Source organism: Periplaneta americana, chromosome 9 (genome assembly GCF_040183065.1).
Source record: "Periplaneta americana isolate PAMFEO1 chromosome 9, P.americana_PAMFEO1_priV1, whole genome shotgun sequence".
NCBI classification, from domain to species: Eukaryota; Metazoa; Arthropoda; class Insecta; order Blattodea; family Blattidae; genus Periplaneta; species Periplaneta americana.
In genome coordinates this window covers 155429534-155449120 of record NC_091125.1, presented here as the reverse complement: position 1 = coordinate 155449120, position 19587 = coordinate 155429534, and the positions used below count along the sequence as shown (strand labels likewise).

At 37.7% G+C, this 19587-nt stretch overlaps 1 protein-coding gene across 1 annotated transcript in view; it reads right to left on the bottom strand.

The window, feature by feature from the left end:
• LOC138706644 (sarcospan) overlaps positions 1–19200 on the bottom strand; it is a 44143-nt gene extending 24943 nt beyond the window's left edge. Inside the window, exon 1 of the mRNA XM_069836186.1 lies at positions 17624–19200. Coding sequence (XP_069692287.1) covers positions 17624–17990 — 367 coding nt within the window. The 5' untranslated portion in view covers positions 17991–19200. The remainder of the gene's footprint in view (positions 1–17623) is intronic.
• Between the last annotated feature and the right edge of the window lie 387 nt (positions 19201–19587).

Here is a 19587-nt window from a genome sequence, read left to right as displayed (position 1 = left end):
GAGAGGTGTGGTTACTATTCAAAGCGATAAATAGCTAATAAACATACATCCAATTTGATTTTCAACCATGCATACTTGTTTATACAAGCAGTTAGATTTAAGCAGTTTTATAGTATAATAACGTGATACCGGCATTACAATATAACTATATGCAGCTGCACACTTTCCTTTTACTCTCGCTGCGACCGCGACAATGCGATAACAAAACAATATCCGACTTCCACAAGGTGTTCAAGAACAAATTTCAGAAAAGATTTAACAACAAGTGTTTTAAAAACAAATTTCACTCTAAGAGAGAGAGAGAGAGAGAGAGAGAGAGAGAGAGAGAGAGAGAATGCCGCCGTCGTCATTGTCACAAATCTCACAGTACTTGCTGGATATCGAATTCGAGACCTTTTTGCGAAACTAACTTCCGGCTTCGTTGTCATAAAAAAGAAGTAAATAAATACGTTCCATAAAGCTTCTGCAATATTTACATACACTACAACTGTCTGAAGCACAAATATTGAACATTTGACTCTGAAGTCCCGTTGCTGTGTATGAATGAATACTTGTCACCACTAGAAGTGAGAATGGGCTCTGTTGTATGTTCCGCGAATAGAACGGGAGCGCATGTGTGCTACATAAACAAAACACTGACGAGAAACAATTGCAGGAATTCGATGGAACAGAACCGACGAGCAACAAACGGCCCATCTTGCTGCATTGTACACTTGGTGCTAGAAAGAATGGGCAGACTCTTGGTCGTTAGAAATGCGAAGTTCTACCGCGCGGTACACACGTGTAAATGAACTGCACTTGAAGGCATTGGTGTCATGTTTATTTAGTCAAAGTCGTCCATCTACAATGTAGTTAACCTTACGAAGTGTGTGTAACACAGGGGTAAGATGTAAGTTTTCCATGCCATAGGTTGTGAGTTCGTTTCTCGGTACAGTAAAATTAGTAGTAGGTTATTTTACGACTCTTTATCAACATCTTTGGTTATTTAGCGTCTGAATGAGATGAAGGTGATAATGCCGATGAAATGAGTCCGGGGTCCAGCACCGAAAGTTACCCAGCATTTGCTCATATTGGGTTGAGGGAAAACCCCGGAAAAAACCTCAACCAGGTAACTTGCACCGACCGGGAATCGAACCCGGGCCACCTGGTTTCGCGGCCAGACGCGCTAGCCGTTACTCCACAGGTGTGGACCAGTAAAATTAGTATTTTATTTATTTTTTATGTTTAATGGCATCTGTTAATAAACTTCGTCATTACTATCTTGTAAAAATATTACATCCCATCAACTGTGGGCTAATAATAGGTGAGACCTGGCCTGTACAAAAAAATAATAGTCGGGCCATCTCAGTCAATCCACCTTCCAGGAAACTGTTCATCCAAAACTTCACGCACAGCCCCTGTGTGGAGTTGCTCCATCCTATTGGAAGATGACATCAGTTGGATGTCTTCCAGCTGCAGGATTACAAGTTCAATGAGCATGTCCAGGTACGCAATGGCTGTGATTATCTTTTCTGTAAGGATGGACCAAGGATTCGATTGCATATGACTCCACATCACACATTCACCTTTGGGCTGTCGCTCACAAGTTCACATGTCATGAGGGTTTTCTGAGCACCAGATCCTAACATTATGGCGGTTTAGTAAGCCGGACATACGAAATATTGCTTCATCAGTGAAAAGAACACGCTTGAGGAATGTTTCATTATTGTTAATAGGAGCATCAAACTCTGTGCCTCGTGGTCTATTGTCTGAAGGGATCACACCAGCTGCAGTTTGTAGGCATAAAGACGCAAACTTTGTGAATCAACGATCGTGGAAATTGCAATTGTCCGGCAGCAGTGCGAACTGATTTACGAGGGCTTCACAAGTACGCATCACGCACGTGCTTGTGCTTGGTCGACCAACACCCTTCCGCTGCAGAACGCTGCCAGTCACCATGAACTTCGTGTACCACTCCCGGATAGAGGATAATGAAGGTGGATTCCTTCCACATCTGGTCCTGAAATTTCTTTATAATTGTGTGTCTGATTTCGTCTCAACAAACCAAGAGACAAACTGCGCGTTTTCTTGTGCAGTAGTCATTTCACCTAATTTGCAATCATCAATTAATAGTCAAACCTGACACAAAACAAAAATTATCTTAAAAGCTTGAAGAGATGCTCTTTCAAATACAAAAAGTCTCACATCGATGTCTTGTTTGGTTATTTTTTAATTCAATGTTGAAGCTGTACGGATAATTTGTGGACACCCTGTATATCACGAAAATTTGTTAGAAGACATTAATTTTGTCTAAATACACCCCCTATAAAGGAGCAGTTCCTCTTATACAATCATAATCTACTTCTATTTCTTATTTCCTTCTTCTCTCTGCATTTGTTTTTTGTACATGTATATGTCTATTTGTATTCTAGTGGTGTGGTAGAGAAGGCCTGATGGCCGTCAGATTAAATAAATAGATAAATGAATGAATGAATAAATAAATAAATGAATAGATAGATAGATAGATAGATAGATAGATAGATAGATAGATAGATAGATAGATAGATAGATAGATAGATAGATAGATAGATAGATAGATAGATAGATAGATAGATAGATAGATAGATAGATAGATAGATAGATAGATAGATAGATAGATAGATAGATAGATAGATAGATAGATAGATAGATAGATAGATAGATAGATAGATAGATAGATAGATAGATAGATAGATAGATAGATAGATAGATAGATAGATAGATAGATAGATAGATAGATAGATAGATAGATAGATAGATAGATAGATAGATAGATAGATAGATAGATAGATAGATAGATAGATAGATAGATAGATAGATAGATAGATAGATAGATAGATAGATAGATAGATAGATAGATAGATAGACAGATAGATAGATATTGTACAAAAAATATATGCTACCTGTAACTACTGTGTAGGTAAAGTTTCATGAAAATATGTTACATAGGAGAGGAGTTATTAGTTTTGTCCAGCTAGATTTGCGTTCTGGACCACTGCACTGTGGCGCCGGCTGAAGACGCACAGAACCTTAGTGTAGTCAGCCGGTGTGGGTTTGGGAATGCGCCTAGCTTGAGGGTAGCACACTAGATCGTAAAGGATCGCAGTGCTGGATCATAGTGCTCCCTCCCGAAAATTACATTCCAGTCCAAATTACTATTTGATGTTTGCAAGCATTTGTGTTAGCGTTATATTTCATTCAAATTCAAATGTAACTTATTTGTGGTAAAATGTAATTTAAAATTAAAAACAAGTTATTGTATGTTGTGAAATTTGTTTTTTATTAATAAAATATGTCATTTAGATTGAAACCCAAAAAAGATACTTGCGTTTTATTTATAGGCCTATTCTTATGGGGTCTGGAGTCACAGAGTTGAATTTTTATTTACGAATTTAATTTATAATGAAATGTGTAGTTTTCTAGGAAATACTCGTAGGTCTGGGCGATTACCCGAATTAAACAATTTCCACTATAATGAGGAAGGAATGTAGGAACTACTGCCCCTACATACATGCGCGGAATCCACTGCAGTCACTCATTTGCTCGCGAAATATCACTTAACTTATCGTTATAGTAGACTATGGTTTAGCGAGACAAGACAGAATAATCCAGTGAGAAAACCTGTCATCTTGTGTTCATAAGAGACAATATTGAGCATATGTGCAAGAAGCACCTCCTATTGTGCGAGAAAATGTTTTGGTCCAAAGATATTTCCTTTATAAATGCAGTTTCTTCTGCACTGTGTACGCCGTTGGTGCAAAGAGTACTTCCTATTGTAAGGGGAAAATGTTTTGATTCAAGGGTAATTTCTTCTGCACCGTGCATAAAGGACCTCCTAGTGTAAGAGAAAAATATTTTCGTCCAGGGGTAATTTCTTTTTAAAATGGAAGTTGTTCTCTACCGAGATGCAATCGATATGACTGTTCCCAAAGGATGCAATCGAAACCATCCTGGGAACACTCGAAAGCAATTCGAAATTCCGCAATACTGCCATTATTGTGATTTGCTATGTTCCTTGAAGAATATAGTGCACTGTATTAATGAGCCGTTTAGAACAAAAGTGGTGTAAGTCAAAATTGGATAATAAGGTTTAAAGTAAAAATTCTGTAAAATACAGCGCAAAGTAGCAATTAATGTCGTTCTTGCTATCCACTGACTACTAATAGTTTAAATAAAGTGAATATTAATTGCTCCTTTGCGCTGTATTTTAGAGAATGTTTACTTCAACCTTCATTACCCATTCTTGACTTAAGTTACTTCTGCTCTGAACGGCTCATTTAACACTTTAACTAAATCTACGTATTACTCTGTGAAAAGATTTATTAAATCTACATACTTACACTTCAACAAACAAAATTTGATAACACAATCTCAAGGGAAAAAATGGAACTCTCTGCATCATAAACCACAGTTAATTCCCGATTTACCACGAAAATCGTCTGTAGCTGCATTTAGATTGGCAACAGGCCATGATTGTTTGGCCAAACACCTGCATAGAATTGGACTATATCAGTTCCCTAACTGCCCACTGTGCAACTCAAACCAAGAAATGGATTCGGAACACCTCAAAATCTGTGCTTCAGTGGCTGACCATGATAATATCTTTGAAAAATATTGGAGTGCGAGAGGTCAAATGACTTTATTGTCAAACGCCTGGCATTAGAAAACAACAACAACACTTCATCTTGTTTCAACTGAAGAAATATTTTAAATCTGGACCTGTAAGTACTGAATATCATGATGTGTAATAATGCAGTGTGTTTTAATATTATAAAGCATGTAAATAAAATTCGACTCTAATACACGTACCCTCGTATTTAAATTTTATGGCAAATGCAACCCAATTTCGAAATTTGCATTTCTTACCATCTAACGTGTAAATACAAAATTTTTATTGTAACAAATGGACATCGTCACCTTAGCAACACCTATCCAATCAAATTTCAACAATCGGAGTTGTGTTACATGCGATGTCAGAATGAATCAGAATTCTCAATGGGAGGAGTTGCGTTTATTTGTATTCGTAAACCGTATGCTGGACCATGCGCTGCATTCTCTGAGGGCAGTGGAATGCAAGGTTGCCAGATTATTGCTCCTACCGGAGAAATAGTGTCCTGTGAAAGTCGGTTGTACCTATCAATAGAATGAAGCCACGCATAATCCTTGGAAAGTATTCCGTTTGCTGAATTTTTTAGTTTCCTAAGAATAGGATGAATGCTTCCCATAGTACTGGCTGTGTATATTTCGAACCGCTACCGAGGGAGATGAGTGAAGGGAAAGGGTCTCCAGCCACTAACTATGAGGCAGCAGAAATCAATGAAAGGAACCACTCCGACCAGCACCGCAGACGTCTTCGAGACGCAGTAAAAGGTTCAATGTTATATGGGTATTAATTACGTTCTCATTATGTAAACATTTTTTAATTTCAAAATTTTGACGCAAATACGTGTTTGCACAATTCCAGAAGAAAACTAGCTGCTATAATTTAAGTTTTTTTTTTCACTGTGCTCTGCAATTTTTCTGTTTATATAGATATATATATTTTTTTTTTTCATGTGAAATTGTACACCCAAGATAGCTGAAAGTGTTTATTTGCTTAATTATTTTACATTTTAAAATCTATATACAATTTGAACTGGTAATAGAAATTACGGGAAAACGGCTGAACGGATTTTAATAAATGACCCTCATTTTTAATCTTGGAACCCAAAGTTTTTCAGAAAAATAGTAGTTTTCAGTGAAGTGTCAATTTTTCAACATAATTTTGCTATTTTCTAAAATCCATCTGTTGTCACTAATTGCATTTCAGAATAAAACAAAACACACGCTACAGTAAACAATATTACACGAAGGCCATGATCTGCAAGAATGCTGACATATTTAGAGCTCAAATTAAATTGGTTATTAAAAACTTCAAGACTAAAAATAATTTACAGGTCTGATTCTGTGGTGTGTAATTTTCTGAGTACAGCTGTGTATTGGATATTAAAAACTACAAAACTTGAGGTGGTTTGATGACATTATTACCATTAGAAATTAAATATTATTATGGTTAATGCCATGCTGTGACTATTTTTCATTAATTATACATATTAATGCTATATTGACATGAAAGTGAAACGTTTTGGGGTTATATAAGTAGATGTAGAGAATATCTTAAATTAGATCTTGATTTCTATAGTTTACTGAGTGGCGGCTATATAGTATATGTTACTGAAAACTATAAAACTTACGTAAGATAATAATATTGTTATTAAAAATCAAATAATTTTATAGTTATTAATCAAGTGGGGTTGGGTCTTTTTCATATATTTAATGGCGGTGTGGTGTAGATATTTTTATATGCATGATTCTCATCAGTATTGGCTCGAGAGAGCGCAAAAATTACAGTTCCTAAGGAAAGACCAAAAGGTATTACTTACTGATAAAATAAAAGGTCTACAAGATTTTGTAGTCTCCCGATCATTTCAGCAAGATCTTTTAACAGGATAAAATGATTCTACCCTTTACATTTCAAGGTAGTTCACGAAACATGCAGCAGCTATACCAAGATGCTATGTATATTGTTCGAAAGCATAGCAAACCTGATATTTTTTTTAACTCTCACCTACAATCCACAATGACCTAAAACAGCTACTGCTTTACTCCCACATGAAATCCGACTGATCGTCCTGACATTGGTACTTGCGTTTTCGCGTTAAAACTAAAAAAACTGAAGGTGTATAGGTTCAAGAAAAAGTATTTGGCATAAAAACCATTCAGAGGGAGTATGTTTCATTATTATGGAAGAAAATAACTTTCAGAATGTCTGGTATTCTTCATTGAAAATAAATCCGAAAAATGTTTATTTGAACGTCTAATGAACTTAGTTTGCAGCATTTGCTGCACAAGCCACTAGTATTACATATAACTGAGACCCTTCCTTTGAGAGCCATTGATTCTGACTTAGAAGTAGAAATGTTTAAATCACAGCCAGATGTTTCTAATTTGTGTACTGATCTTTGTAATGTACCTTCCGAGGCTGCTATTAAAATCTCGTCATCTGCAAACAAAATTGTCTGAATTTCTTTCTTTCTTGAAATATTGATACCTGTTATATTGCTTACTATTTCGAATCAAAATATTGTTGTGGCTACCAAAGCACCAATGAAGGTAATACTGGACGCCATAATGAGTTTTTAGGAAATCAGCTCAAGTGGGATTCGAACCTACGCCCAAGTGGTCTCGGAGCACAAACGAGCTCACTGATCCTGGGTTCATATCCTGGTTGGGGGTTTTCCGAGGTTTTCCCTCAAACAACGGAAGTGGAATTGCTGGATAACTTTCGATGTTCGACCTCGGACTCATTTCGCCATAATTTATTCACATGTCATTGTTAGGGACCATATCTTTTGGTGAAATGAAATACGTGATTTTTATGTTAAACCTGCCACTATTTCGACGGCTATTCCATGAAATAAGTTGTTAATTAAATGTATTACATTATGTTTAATATACATTTTTTCTTTTTTTTTCTTCTTCTTCCACATATCACATATAAGCATTATCGAAATATAAACTAAGCATAGTTTCTACATTCTCCACACGAAAATTTGTGCGACAGTCACTGAGTACTTTCGTAAATACAAACTCAGTAAGAAAATAAAATAATTACACAAGACAAATTACTAAGGTTGCTCTTCTTATGGATTCCATAAATTGTAAATTCAGAAACCGGCGTGGCTTAGTCGGTTAAGGCGCTTGCCTGCCGGTCTGAAGATGCGCTCGGGCGCGGGTTCGATCCCCGCTTGGGCTGATTACCTGGATGGGTTTTTTTCCGAGGTTTTTCCCAACCGTAAGGTGAATGCCAGGTAATCTATGGCGAATCCTCGGCCTCATCTCGTCAAATACCATCTCGCTATCACCAATCTCATCGACGCTGAATAACCTCGTAGTTGATACAGCGTCGTTAAATAACCAATTAAATAAAAATTGTAAATTCTCTTTCCGACCTCAGTGAAATACTTGGTAGCTTGTCAGTTTCATATAACATCCGATAAACACGGAAAACACACAAGCTAGATTGAACCTTTCGATTTAAAAAACGTCGTCTGTATTCCTTAACAGCAGACAATGCATTGCCATCACAAAATCCATAAACAAAAAGCATGTCTGCATTTAGACTATGCGAATACACGAATTAAATGTCAAGTGAACGTGTATTCAGTTGTGTGTGATGCACTGGCATTGCGGTGCAAAAGATCTGTCGTAACACGTCAAGTACAGTACACGGAACCGCAAGACGTTCCAGTATTTCTTCCCCTTAACCCCACCCATCACACAGCTATACTTTATTTTATTTCAAGGAGTGCAGTTCGGTGGCTCCTTTGAACACCCACTTACAGATTTATGACTTCCTACACAAACACCTCTGACAATTCCATCCTGTCCCCTCGTCCCAACATTGCACAGTTGCCACAATCCTGGTGATCCTTCGAAATGAGACAGTGAGACTGACGGGATTCTTGGAATTCGGAAAAGATGCGGCAACTCTACCTCCACTGGATTTGACGGGAGCCTGTCAATTGTTCTGAACGAGGGTTGTAGTAATTGGTTACTGACAGGAGAAGACACGATTTCCGTCACAGTAAGGAAGACATTTATGTATGACAACCAATTAGTAGGGGGCAGTAGAAGGTCTGTCGGCAAAGTCCTTTCTATGAAACTGCACTCCATAAAATAAAATAAGGTATACTACTGAAACTCTAATATATCTAATTATTACAAACACTCCTGACAGAATTGTAACATTAAGGCAGTTGCCTGTTCTGGAATTTCTGCACACGACTTAATATTCGCAGAGTATTCTCTTCAGTGCCCGAAAGCTGCAGCGAAATTCATTACATACAGAGATCTAAAACATGTCGAAGTACATGGCGTACAATATTTAACTTAGTCACTGTTGATGAAAAATTGACCGCTTTTAATAACATGGTAATACAATTATTTGACAATATGCACCATAAAGAAAAAAAAAACGTGCCAATCATCGTCCTACTCCATGGATGACTGATAACTAGAGAGCGGAATTTAGGCAAAAACCTATTTTTTTCTTTGATACATGCTGGCTTAAGATTTAATATTTACATTTATCATGGAAATTTAGGTATAAATAAAGGGGTTTTATATTGCCTAATAATGCCTATTTCGACGTTTGTGCCTATTTTTAAGTTTTTTTTAAAATTTTGCATCATTTTCGTAACTGTTAGTGTTTTTCTTAACATCCTGCACTGTTTACATTCCAAGACGGATAACAACTCCTTCCTAGCAGTGAACAACAATAGAGAAGTACTTCCGGGCCACCCCTTCTCATTCTTAGAATCTTTCAATCATGAAATTTCAACTTTGAGTCGGCCTGGGTAGCGTAGTCGGTATAGCGCAGTCCCTCTGTGCTCGAGGTTGCGGGTTCGATCCCGGCCCAGGTAAATGGCATTTAAGTGTGCTTAAATTCGACAGGCTCATGTCAGCAGATTTGCTGGCATGTAAAAGAACTCCTGCGGGACAAGTTTCTATTGTTATTGTTATTATTATTATTATTATTATTATTATTATTATTATTATTATTATTATTTCATCTTCCTCTGTCAGCAATTTAACACAAACTCACTGTTTTGTACCCGAATAAGCAATCTCTTACATTCCAAGACAGATAACAACCCCTTTCTTTTTTTCACCTTTTATAAGTACAGCAGTGAGCGACACTGTAGGCACAATAGGTGCTGATCATTTACTGTGAAGCAAACTATGGAAATATGATTGGTGAATGAAAACCACTAAATTAAAGACAGAATGTCTTCATTTTGTGTATGCATGTGTAAAAGGTAAAGGTAAAGGTATCCCCGTAACATGCCATGAAGGCACTTAGGGGGCATGGAGGTAGAGCCCCATGCTTTCCATGACCTCGGCACTAGAATGAGGTGGTGTGGTCGGCACCACGCTCTGACCGCCTTTTACCCCCGGGAAAGACCCGGTACTCAATTTTATAGGAGGCTGAGTGAACCTCGGGGCCGTTCTGAAAGTTTGGCAACAAGAAAAAATCCTGTCATCACGATCGAACCCCGGACCTTCCAGTCCGTAGCCAGCTGCTCTACCAACTGAGCTGCCCGGCCGCCTTGTATGCATGTGTACCCTTGTAAAATGTGAAATGTGTGAGAGTTTCTTTTAATCCTACAATTTTGCATTAAATAAATGTTGAATCTTACATTAGTGATATTCTTAAAAAAAAAAACTATTTTTTTAACCCAACCTAACATAACAAAAAAGCCTATTTTTTATTTTATAGAGCCTAAATATAGGAGTTTAAGACCTATTTTAGGCGCCTAAAATTCCGCTCTCTACTGATAGCATACGTATCCTCATGGCGTCACATGCCTTCATTATAGTATTTGAATGCAAGAGATTTGCGACGATACTGTATTGATTAGGAACGTCTTCCCCCGACCACAGGACAAATCAAGTTACGAACTTATAGAAAATTCTGGCGAAGAGCAAGAAGTGAGAACATGCAATCCCTTGAAAAGGAGAGGAAATAGAGCATATTGACAATACAAAGCAACTAAGTGACAGTACTTCATGACCCAGATTACTACAGTGACGACCATGTTGTTTAGTCAACTGTCCGAAGACAGGTTTTAACCTCACCAATAAGACATCACTCATGAGGCAACTAAGCCAAAAGATAATGGGGTCGTGTGGCCAGTTTCTTTACCCCTTGAAGCACACTTTATACTGAATCTAGGGAGTTGAAGCTTTGTAGTGCCTGACATGACAATATACAAGATAAATTATTGAATAATTTAACCTCCCGAAACAACGTGTAGGCCTACGATATAAGAGCTGAAATTCGAGCTGTCGTGAAACCAACAAACACTAATTGCAGATTACTCCATCATACCATGACAGTACCTTGGGCGTGGAACACGCGACCTTCTAATGTCAGCTATTATCACAAGGCAACGGAGATGTTCCCGTGCGAACAGGGACACCATGATCACTCGGCCAAGGTTGTCCACTCACGTCGAGAAACAAGAAATGTTCACGTAACCAATCCCAACGTAAGCCTACTTTGGTCTGCACCACGCATACCTTTCCAGCAAAAAGTGCACTGTGTCCGGGCTAGAAGTATATCTAAATAACAGCTTATAATGCGAGAACTACCCATTATCCTTTGTCAGATTAAAGCTCAGTCGATAGAAAATATTTCCTGCGTTCATTTTTTTTAGTCACACTCTCAAGGTCATTAGAGCTGTTAAGTTACGATACCACATTTTTTAATGATACTTTCCCGAAAAATTGAATCAGAAGAGGAGACCCAATGGCCGCTCAGATCCTCGGATAAGACATCCTTGGACTGCTTTTGCATGGGGCTTCATTACAGATGTTCTGTATAAGAGGAAATATAGTCAAATGAATCAAAAGAGGAAATTACAATACAAAACTCTAAAGGAAAAAATGTAAAGAACGAATAGTTTATTCTGATTTAGAAAATAAACATTAATTTAATGAGAGGTTCAAGTTAACCTCAACACAAATATAACAGCTTTTAACTATAATTGAAATTTAGACGAAATACTGGTCGAATTAATGCTCTATCAGCCAGCAGAATAATTTTCCTCCATTTGTTTTTTTTTTTCGTCTTTTATTATTCTTGGTGAAAATGCACCAAAAACAACCTCCTTTTCTTCTTATGATATCTTAATTAAGTCATGGTGTTTTCTAATTATTTATGTATTAATGAAGTAAAGTGACAGATCTTAAATTTAGCTTAGATAGAAAAGTGATGCTTTTCATAATAACATCAAATTTTTGGGTATATATATATATTGAATGTGGTCTGGGCTGGGATAGCCATATCAATATGATTTCGGGTAAGATATCTAAAGGAATATTTATGTTAAGATGTTTGTCTAAAACTGTGGATACAACAGTGCTATTAACAGTATATTTTTCATATATTCATAGTCATCTTCAATGTGGTATTTTATTATGGGGGAACCATAGTTAATCTTTTAATATTTTTAAATTACAGAAGAAAGCAGTGAGAATTATTTGTGGTGTTGGACCAAAAGAACATTGTAAACCATTATTTCAATCCTGTAAAATTCTCACTCTTCCATCGCTATATGTATTGCAGTGTTTGTTACATACCAAAGTGAATATTGATAATTTCCCTTTGAACTTCCATTTTCACGAACACCATACGAGAAGTTGTACCGATACAAGACTTGATTTATGCAGATACAAGACTACACAAAACAGTTTTTATTATATGTCTCTGAAGTTTTATAATAGCTTACCTAACTCAACTAAAAATTTAAATTACGATTCATTCAAATCGTTAATTAAAAGAAAATTATATGAACTCAGTTTGTATAGCATTAACGAATATTTTAACTTGGCAAACAATTTTGTATGATTTTATTTATATTGACGTTGCTAATGCATAATGTATTTATGTCCAAGCAATAAAGTAACTATCTATCTATCTTCTCTGATTTTTAAGAAGGAATTATGTATTGTGATCTATTATTTTACTTGTCAACATAAGCGGAGAGAGAACCGTTTCCTTGGGGGGCGGGGGGCAAAGCAAAACCATAGAATCTCCATACAACGGGGTTATGGGGGATATCATTTTCCTCCTCCGTCATTATAGCTTGACCGTGGTACAGTATATCGGAATATGATCATTTAATAAAGGTATTTTCGGAGGGCATGTTTCTTACAGTGTTACATCCATATCCGCGATGTTTCGGACAGAGTTGTATAGGGCTTGAACTGTAGGTCAACTACAAATTATTATAGTGCACAATTTAAAACAATCTCCCTCTTTTCTCTCTCGTACACAAACACATGCATACATCAATAAAACTACGTAACATTGCTACAGAAACTATTTTTTATATGAAGCTTATCTTCCTGAAGATATCATACGAAATGTAAGCTCTAAATTATTTTATTTCAATCTCGTTTTTAGGTTTATACATTATATAATGCTTCTGCATTATTGTGTGGTATCTTGTTCATACATCTCCAAGTGGCGGCCTGAACGCCTGCATACTTCTAACACATGAGTACAGGCTGTTACAAAAGAAACAATACAGCACTTCCATTCCTCAAACGAGGTATAGAAATTCTTATACATTCAGAAATTTAAAATAAATATTATAGTCCAGACACATGGTCTGAAGACATTAATTCGTCAATTTAAGCACAGAAACTTAATCATAAACAAAATCAAAAAAGATCTTTTGAATTCAATATTTTATAAGGTTAATAGAAAAAAAAGAATTCAGATAAGTTTGGGGGGGGGCAGTGCCCCCCATAACTCCGCCTATGCTTGTAAAGGTTGTCAACAATTCACAATCACCCGACAACATTCTCAAAAAGCTTTAAGAAACAAAATTTACTCAACTTGTGACTTGTCTCTCATTTCCTTATTAGCTTGCCACTTGCCATCGTATTCGTTTTAAGAAACGAGCTACAGATGTTCATTCCACAAAATGTGCAATAATTCTTCGCATGTTACAAGATTTAAAGTGTTGTAAAGTGTGAATTTGTATTTTTATGTTCTACAGAAAAACATTATTATTAGCAATAGACTATGTTATTTGTTGTTGATGTTTAGTCAACTGTCCGAAGACAGGTCTGAACCTCACAAGTAATATCAACAAGGCACTACTTATGAGGCAAATAGGCCAGGAGATAGTGGGGTAGGATGGCCAATTTCTTATTAGTTAATAATTACCAGTGACCCCATAATTCTTTTAAGTTTACAGAGACTGAAAATAAGTGCTCTGTAGATTTTTGTGGTATGATAAGAAAGCAGTGTACGTACTTCGTAACTCTCGCCTAGCTGAAATTACTTTGCCTATGCAGGATATTCTAACCTTTATTTCATGTCCTGTGCAAAAGTAGTCACGTTCCCTATTAAAAAGCATACTGGCTTATTATTTTAATATGTGGCAAATCTCATTAACTTAAGTATCGCTACTCCTGAATCACACATTTATATAAGTTGATGTAAATATGTTATGTAAATTACTACCGGTACTAACACCCACCATAGCCTATCCAAAGCCAGGTTGAGAAAGACTGAGAGGGGGAAGCAACAACATCGTTAAAAACCTAGATTCAGCTGGCCCGGCTGATAGTACCACAGTCTAAAATATATCATCTTTTCGCTGTAAGAAAAATCCTAATATAAACAATAGCACGTGACTGAAGTGAAGCTTCATTGGCCGCTGTTTGGCGCCATGGATTCTCAGTACATGTTCCTGCCTACTGTTGTACATTCCGTTTCATGTTAAACATTTCCCGTTACTCGTCAAGTAGGCCTAACCTCACTACTATGCATTCATTTGCTTAGGAAACATTTACTTTACAATTACTGTAATTAAATCTCACATAACTTATTATATACATTTAAGATTACTTGGTTTTCTCCGCTTTTGAGAGGGTTTCTACCCTTATGTTTAATAACCACACACACCGAGGATACAGAAGCCATACTTCAGTACCACGTGCTTTTTTATTATTATTTATTTTTTACTTTATTTTTCAAGAAATTGGTTACAACCCGTGTTTCGCCTGAGGCATATCACGGGGGAAATTGACATTGCAGTAGACAGTAATAATAAGATTATTCTTGCAGAGTGCGGAATACCACGTGCTTACGTAAACAACTACGAGCTCAAGTGACGCCAGCTTCTTACAAGAACAGACTATCTCGGTATTACTGTTTGTATTCATCCGCGTTCATAGTACATAACAAAATATAATTTCTTTTACATATCGTTTTACATATGAGTGAAATTATGTTTCATTGTATTTAACAACTAGAATTCAAGTTTTATTTTTTTTATAGTTTCCAAATACGGACTATATTTTCCTGCGTCGTGTGAGTGTTTCGACTGTGAGCCAATCACGGGTATGACGGCCACGTGCTTGTGTTTACATTAGGATTTTTCTTACAGCGAAAACAGTATAGTATATACAGTCACGAAGCTTGAGTTGTGAGGGTGCTAGGAATAGACTGTGCCGGTACTATTTCGCAATGTGTGTAATGAGGCGATATTAGCGATCCTAGTGATTAGCAACTATCTATGGATGCATATTTACTACGTATTGAGCTTCGTGACTGTATATACTAGACTGTGATAGTACTCTGTGAGGGCTCCTGTCTAGGATTACAGATACTGTCGCCTTGCAGTTAGACGTTGGTTCGTCAAAGAATAAAGGAAGAAAACCTTTAATAAAAATAACCTGGTACTCCAGGTTAGGGGTTGCAGCGATACGCCAACTTCCTATCTACAGAAAAATATATATTGGCTAAAAAAATCCCTAAACTACTACTAATACTTTAAAATTATCACCTTCTTATCATTAGTAAGAAAATATATAGGCCTATAAGCTATATAAGGTACCAGTAAATTTCCAATAGCGTCGTGCATTGCAGGCGCTATGTTTGGTTCAAGTTTGTCGAGTATAATGAAGTTCGATATGCGCCTATGTTCGCTCTACATAAGAAGGTCTGTCGTGTTTGTTCCACCTTGTTATAAAAACATCGCTGTTCTCCACTCCCATCCCTTCATGTTGTAACAGCTTAAGGATTTTAGCACAGATCTTGTGATTTAGTTTTTCATATGAAATAAGACGATGTTTGTAATGTCTTGGTTGCCTTTCTCATGTTCGAACATTACAGGGCACTAGTTGCTAATACTAATACAATACTTGTACAACAAAAGAACACAAATGTCACTCGTAACTAATAGCTACATATATAAACAGGGTAAGCATATAAAAAGTACAAGTTTTGGTAATTATGTAATAAGCATGGGCAGGCCATTTTCCCGCAATAAATATCCAGGGCACATTATCAAATATTAAGTAAGTTTTAATTACATTTTTTGTAACTGACATATTGTCAGCCGTTTTACAATCAGACGAGAAAGTACGTGCCCTGGACCTCTATTGCGGGAAGATGGCGACCTAGTCCATGCATACTACACAAATTAATTACCAAAATTTTTATGGTACACAATTTTTATAATTAGAATAATATTAGTTACAAGCAAATTTACCTTCTATTACTGTGCTAGATCTGAAGTCTGATTAGTGTAATACGTAGTTACTCATCGGTGTATGCAATGCAGGGGAAAAGAAACTGACCACCCTACCCCATAATTTCCTGGTCTAGTTGCCTCATAAGTGGTACCTTCGGACAGTTGAATAAACAACAACTGTACTAGGCCTATATTTCTGTAGAATGAGCCTTAGCAAAAAGACGAAAAGTACAGATCTTTTATTTTATCTTTGTCTCTGTACAACTTCACAGTTGGAAAAGAGATAGCAAAATCTTCTAATGTTTTAATACGTTGACGCCCTCGACTAAGATAGGCCACTTGAAATTTAACGGTCACTGGCCGGTAGAGACAATGAAATATCTGTATCATCTGTCCCTTTCATCGACAGTGCCTCTCACGGAATTTGTGCGCGTATTTACGATGCTTCATGCCTTGTTACCTACACAAACGCTCAACCCAACCTAACCTAATCTATCAAAACATAACTTAACCTAACATAATATGCCTAACCTAACCTAACCTCACTTCACATCATTAATGTGGTAATTTTTAGGTTAGCGAAGTCTTTAACATATTATAAATAGAGCCTAGTTGTCCTTATCTAACTATATCAACGAGGTGTCTATGACCAACAAAATAAATATATGAACCATCATTTTTCTCATACAGTGCATGGCATATAATGTTAATTCATGACAGCCAAAAATTCTGAGCAATGTTGTGTAAAGGCTCATTCACAATGAAAATTAAACATAACGTAAGCGTTAACTTAAGAATGTAAACGTTACGGTAAAAATCAAGAAGTCATACCATCATTCACGATGGGAACATAAACATAATAGCAAACATACTTGGTAACCATGGAAACATAACAACGACGCCATTTCCTCATATTCTGTCGTATACGTCAGCGCTCCACGATTGTGTTCTGTTTGCAAATCACGTAAGCATTAAGCATGAAAGTTTGGAGTTTGCAAACTTTCATGTTAACGTCTTACAGTAATGTTTATGTCAATGCTTATGTGAATCATTGTGAATGGTCCCATTTGGTAGCCTAGGCGCAAACTTCTGTGTTTATGTTACGGTTATGTTTAATTTTCATTGTGAATGGGCCTTAAAGGTGAGCCATGCTGCTGCTGATTATGATAATGATGATGATTGTAACTTGGGTAATTTGCTAGGAGATGTCGTTTCATATAGACCACTTTTACACTAAACCTAACCTTAGTGTATACAACGTATGCTAAAACACTAACCTAACCTAACGTAACCTGTCATAGATTAAGGAAAAGGTTAGGTTAGGTTAGGTTAGTTTAGCGTTTTAGTATATCTTGCAAAAACAAATTTTAGGTTTAGTGTAAAAGTGGTCTATATACAACGACGTCTCCTAGCAAATTACCATAACTTGTAAATTGTGTATGTTGAAACGCTACATTCTACATTAAATTTTGTGTCCTAACCGGCCTGCTCTGTTGGGTTCTAACCTTTTCCCGTGCGGCTGAGCACAATCATGCGGCTGTGGCGCAGCGAGTTGCGTGTGGGCGTGTGTCGACCGGCGATGTTGGTAGCTGCGATGTTCTGGGGCACCGTGGTGCTCAAGCAGTTCGCCTGCGAGGGGCTGCGGTCCATGGTGGCGACAGGCGCGGGCCCCGCACTCTCGGGCGCCAGGTTCCCCATCGACACCGCAGCGCTGCAGATGCTGCCGCTGCCGCCGCGCTGCAAGTTGTCGTATAGGCTGACGGGGCGGCGCTGCTGAGGGTCCACGATGCGCACCGTGGGCCTGCTGGCGGCCCCCGGCGGGGGGGCGTCCCTCCTCATGCGCGGCAGCGTCACGGCCATGTCCTGCGCCATGCGTCCTCACACAGCGTCATCCACCGCCCGTCACACGCGATACTCGTAATGCACTTTCGGAATACGTCGATATCGTACACAACAAAATGATTGCTAGTGTGGAAATATCCTTTCAAAACAATGTCAATACCGTAGGTGTAACACAAAAAGTTTACTTACTATAAGCAGACGAAATACCAAACCACAATATCTTCACTATAGAAACTGTTACGAGAACACGTGACTCAAATATAAACAATGTTGGACGAGAGGCAAACCTCATGTGCATGTATTTCAAGAGTACTGTAACAATTTCCAGAAATGTCACACGAAGATATTTCGTGATATGAAAACGAATAATGATCAACTTTAATACAAATCTATTAACTTCAAAAAGTACAAACGTTTTCTAACCTTGAATTAGGTACCGTAAATGTAATGAGAATTTCGTATCACTCACAGTTTCATTTGCTGTTGCACTAATGCGATTCCAGGAACTCACCAGAATAGATGCCTCAATATTATTATCGACACAATACATACACGTCACCAGCGCTGGTATGTTGGTATGTGTGATTCACTTTCTGATGAAACCCAACAATCGGCACGGATTCCAAAAGCATTACACAGTCCACCAATCACTGAATCACTCCGCTACTACAATGAATATAAAGGCACCACGTGACTGACTACGAGCGATACAATACGGAAATAAGATGAATTAGAATAACAATCGAACAGCTATAATCACTGCGTCACAGTAATAAATACCGAATGATACTACCACCTGCCTAACGATGCGGTAATATTCACGCGTTTAGGCCTATAGAATTTGCGGCGTCACTGTGAGGCGAGAGTTGCTTCCATTTACAATGCAGCACATACAACGCAGAAAGCACGTGCGTTTGTTTGTCAACCTGTGGAATGCACCTCATTCGAACATATGCTTCGAAACATCAACATCAATCCGCTTCCTGTCGGAGCCTCACCCTCGTTCAATCACGTGACTCTGGAGGAAGTCTTCCTTAATTGTTTACCTGTTTCCAGCATGACGTCACAAGCTTGTCTGTACGTGGGCGGAGGCTGCCGGACATGTCCACAACTTCCGTAGCAAACTTGGGACGAAATTGTAGCGTGTATTTTCGCCAGGTACCGTTCCTCTTGCCTTTCCTATTCTGATCGCTGGAGCGCACTGGACGGACTTCTCCAGCTGCTTGCGACAGCTGCCAGCGTGTGGAGGGGGCAGCCCACCTTTAGGCAGAGGGATCGCACGGATTTCCAAAGCAGCTGGTGTATGAAAGCATATTGCACACTCGGGTCAGGACATTATCACTAGGAATGCATGGCCAATAATTCAGGTCAGATCCGCAGCAAGTGAACAAGGTGCTGCAAAACACGAATGTTGTCTTCGCGAAGTACTTATAGTCTAATGCTTTACGAGAAACAAACAAGCAATACGTTGAAAACCTCATGATGTCATGTCATGAACTCATAATGAAAGAATGTGCTTGTGTAAAATTTCGAAATGCGATACCGGTATGAAAATACTTGCGATTTAATGTAGAACTGAACTCAATAACTTCAGAGTTGTCACCCGTCTCCACTTAAAATTGTGCCC